The following is a 2935-nucleotide window of genomic DNA, read 5'->3' on the forward strand; positions in this document are numbered from 1 at the left end:
AAAATTTGTGTATCACTAAGAAAATAAATTGTTTTTCTTATGTAAGTAATTACTCAATGTCGGCGTTACTAGAGGAGAGGTGGAACATGAACATCTATCCCTTATAAGCACTACATAATGAGTCTGGTATAAAAAAATCGCCCCAGAAGATATGCTAAGCCTCCACAGATCCAAGAAACTTAGAAATTCGTATTTGCAAAGTATTCCTCATTTTCGAATCGCTAGTGGCATTTGCAGATTTCAATTTCTATTATTTTAACAGATTGCTTTCGAAATCCTCAATAGTTTTTTTTGCATACGTAGTTCTACAGTTTCTCCATGCATTACAGACTTGTTTGTCCTTTAAGGACTATGCGACAATTCCAACAGCCCTTAATTTCCAACAATCATTAATTACTGATTCTATTTGAACAAAGAATTAATATAAATACAAGACTGCCCTCAACAATCGAGCACGCATAGAGTTGCCCGAAATTAAAATTTCCAAAAATTTAGATTTAGTACTCCCACGTGAAGTTGGCCACGAAAAAGGGCCGGCTATCGGAACTGAATTAACATACCGGGTTCTGATTTTCTGAATTGTACCTCCGTGTACCAAAATTCTTCTTCATTGTACTCCTGCCATTTTTTCGAAATTCTAGGCCAAGACAAATTTTGAATAAATCGCCAAATGATTAATGCATGGTGAACCTACCATCAATATATACTCAAGATGGAACACTTCATAGAAAAATCCAAGATTGGATATAGACTGGTTCACTTTTATAAAAAGCAGCCAAATAAGCGTTTTTTACTAATTTGGACCTGCTGAACACGAATATCGATGTTGGCATCTCGAAATCTGAACAGGAAGTTCAGAATTCAAGATGGCGGCCAATTTCCGAAAATGTTGATCTTTTCACTCATGCGACCGATTTTTTCGATCTAAAAACGAATTATAATGTTATTCCGGACGGAGGTACGGCACGATAATAATAGTGAACAAATGTTTAAACAATGATTCCATAGTTTTTCTTTTCTAACGTCAAAGTGTGTAAAAGTGGAAACCTTTTTTTCATAATACTATGGCTACTGTTTAAATTTCTTCACATCATGTAATTATTAAATTATTTCTGTTTTGGCAAGCATTTTGGTTCCTGTGCGTCGTGTGATAGATATCCGCGATGTTCAGTTACCTCACATTTGGAAGAATTTCCTTTCATTAGAGGAAAACAAAAGAAATCTGATCGAGTTCTTGTCGCATCACCTTGAAGAGGCCTCATTTGACGGCGTACTGGTGATTACTGGAGGCTTCAGTGATGAAAGAAAAGTTTTCTGTAACCGTCAGACGACACAGATTTCCTCCTTAGAAGCGGAAGCGGATACTAGGATAACGCTACAGATACAGATGTATTTCTGTTGCTTTTTCATCACTTCAAGAAAATACTGGCAAACTAAGTTTGGTTGCTGACCGGTACTTCAAGAAAGATAGTCTTTGTTCCTATCCATAATGATGAACAGAGGAACTGACCAAAGGGAGTAGTAACGAATATCCTTCTTTTACGCTACCACATGAATAGTGCTGTCACGTCATTGCCGTTGTGAATTTCCACGCTTGGATACATTTATTTTTATTTATTTATTTATTTTTGACCTTTTATTTAAGCAGGGGGGTTTCAGGAAAGGCTGGTCTACCAACCCAGCCCACTAGACATTTACAAATATCTATATCCGAACCCGGATATGAACCAGTGAGTGTTTCCAAAGCGCTCTCTTTACTGTTCACGCTGGGCATCATACCCCATCATAAATGTCGCTCAGACTAGCATATCTATCCTTAATTTTCTGGGGAAAGAATTGAAAATGGCTACATTCCCATTCTCACAACGTTAGATTAATTCCGAAGGCTGCTCTAGATATCGTCCTTTGTCGTTGTAAATAGGATTGCTCGTCAAAACTTTGTAAAAATGTCGCAAGGCTCAATTGATTTGTACTACCTAATTCTCAAGAAGACGATTGACTTAACACCATGAGAATAAGGTGTTAATAAATTTGTATTCACTTTTCTATGTGCTTTCATACTTTAATAATAATAATATATCCCGAGTAGCGGTAATTAATAGCTAGCAAAATAAGAATCTTCCGAAACACCGCAGTTTAGTTGAACTCCTTCATTTTTTTCATATAAAAATTAACATAAAATTCGAAAGATTGTAGTTATCAAAACTTTACAAGGAGAATTATGCAATATAAACGCATGTCGGGAATACTTATATATGGCAGGATTACTAGAAACAATCGTTTTGCAAGTCCTCCTTTTGGCAGGAATTTCGTAATTCTTAATTTTACATATCCTGCTGCTAAAAAAACTATTACATTGTTGTAAAAAAAAATTAGCTATTATTATCGTGACGTACGTCAGGAATAACATTATAATTCGGTTTTAGATCGAAAAAATCGGGCGCATGAGTGAAAAGATAAACATTTTCGAAAATTGGCCGCCATCTTGAATTCTGGACTTCCTGTTCAGATTTCGAGGTGCCAACATCGATATTCGTGTTCAGCAGGTACCAATTAGTAAAAAAAGCCTTGTTGGCCAAATGTTGTCTGAAATGCCCCTAGGACAGAGAAACATCGAAAAGTGAACCAGTCTAATATTTAAAATTAATGTTATGCTTTGTGTCATTTGTGGGTCATTTGTGTTAACGGGGATAAAGGCAGATTACTGACCAAAATATTTACTGTTCACCACCAATAACATGCGAAAATTTGCTTAAACCTGTAGCATTAATAATAATAATAATAACTTTATTAGATCATAGACCAAAGGTATGTGGCATTGATCAAGTCAGTAAAAAAAACATATAGTATGTATAAAACAAACATGTATTGGATTGACAAATAAGTTAAAGGATACAGGTACAGATATATAAACCAAAATGGAAAGACAGTACAA

General features: G+C 35.4%; 1 protein-coding gene across 1 annotated transcript in view; it reads left to right on the forward strand.

The window, feature by feature from the left end:
* The window catches only part of LOC116170614 (basement membrane-specific heparan sulfate proteoglycan core protein-like), a 76482-nt gene extending 74748 nt beyond the window's left edge, over positions 1-1734 (forward strand). Inside the window, exon 14 of the mRNA XM_031487118.1 lies at positions 1660-1734. Coding sequence (XP_031342978.1) covers positions 1660-1734 — 75 coding nt within the window. The remainder of the gene's footprint in view (positions 1-1659) is intronic.
* Positions 1735-2935: the final 1201 nt, after the last annotated feature.

The sequence above is a fragment of the Photinus pyralis genome, unplaced genomic scaffold (genome assembly GCF_008802855.1).
Source record: "Photinus pyralis isolate 1611_PpyrPB1 unplaced genomic scaffold, Ppyr1.3 Ppyr1.4_LG5, whole genome shotgun sequence".
NCBI lineage: Eukaryota > Metazoa > Arthropoda > Insecta > Coleoptera > Lampyridae > Photinus > Photinus pyralis.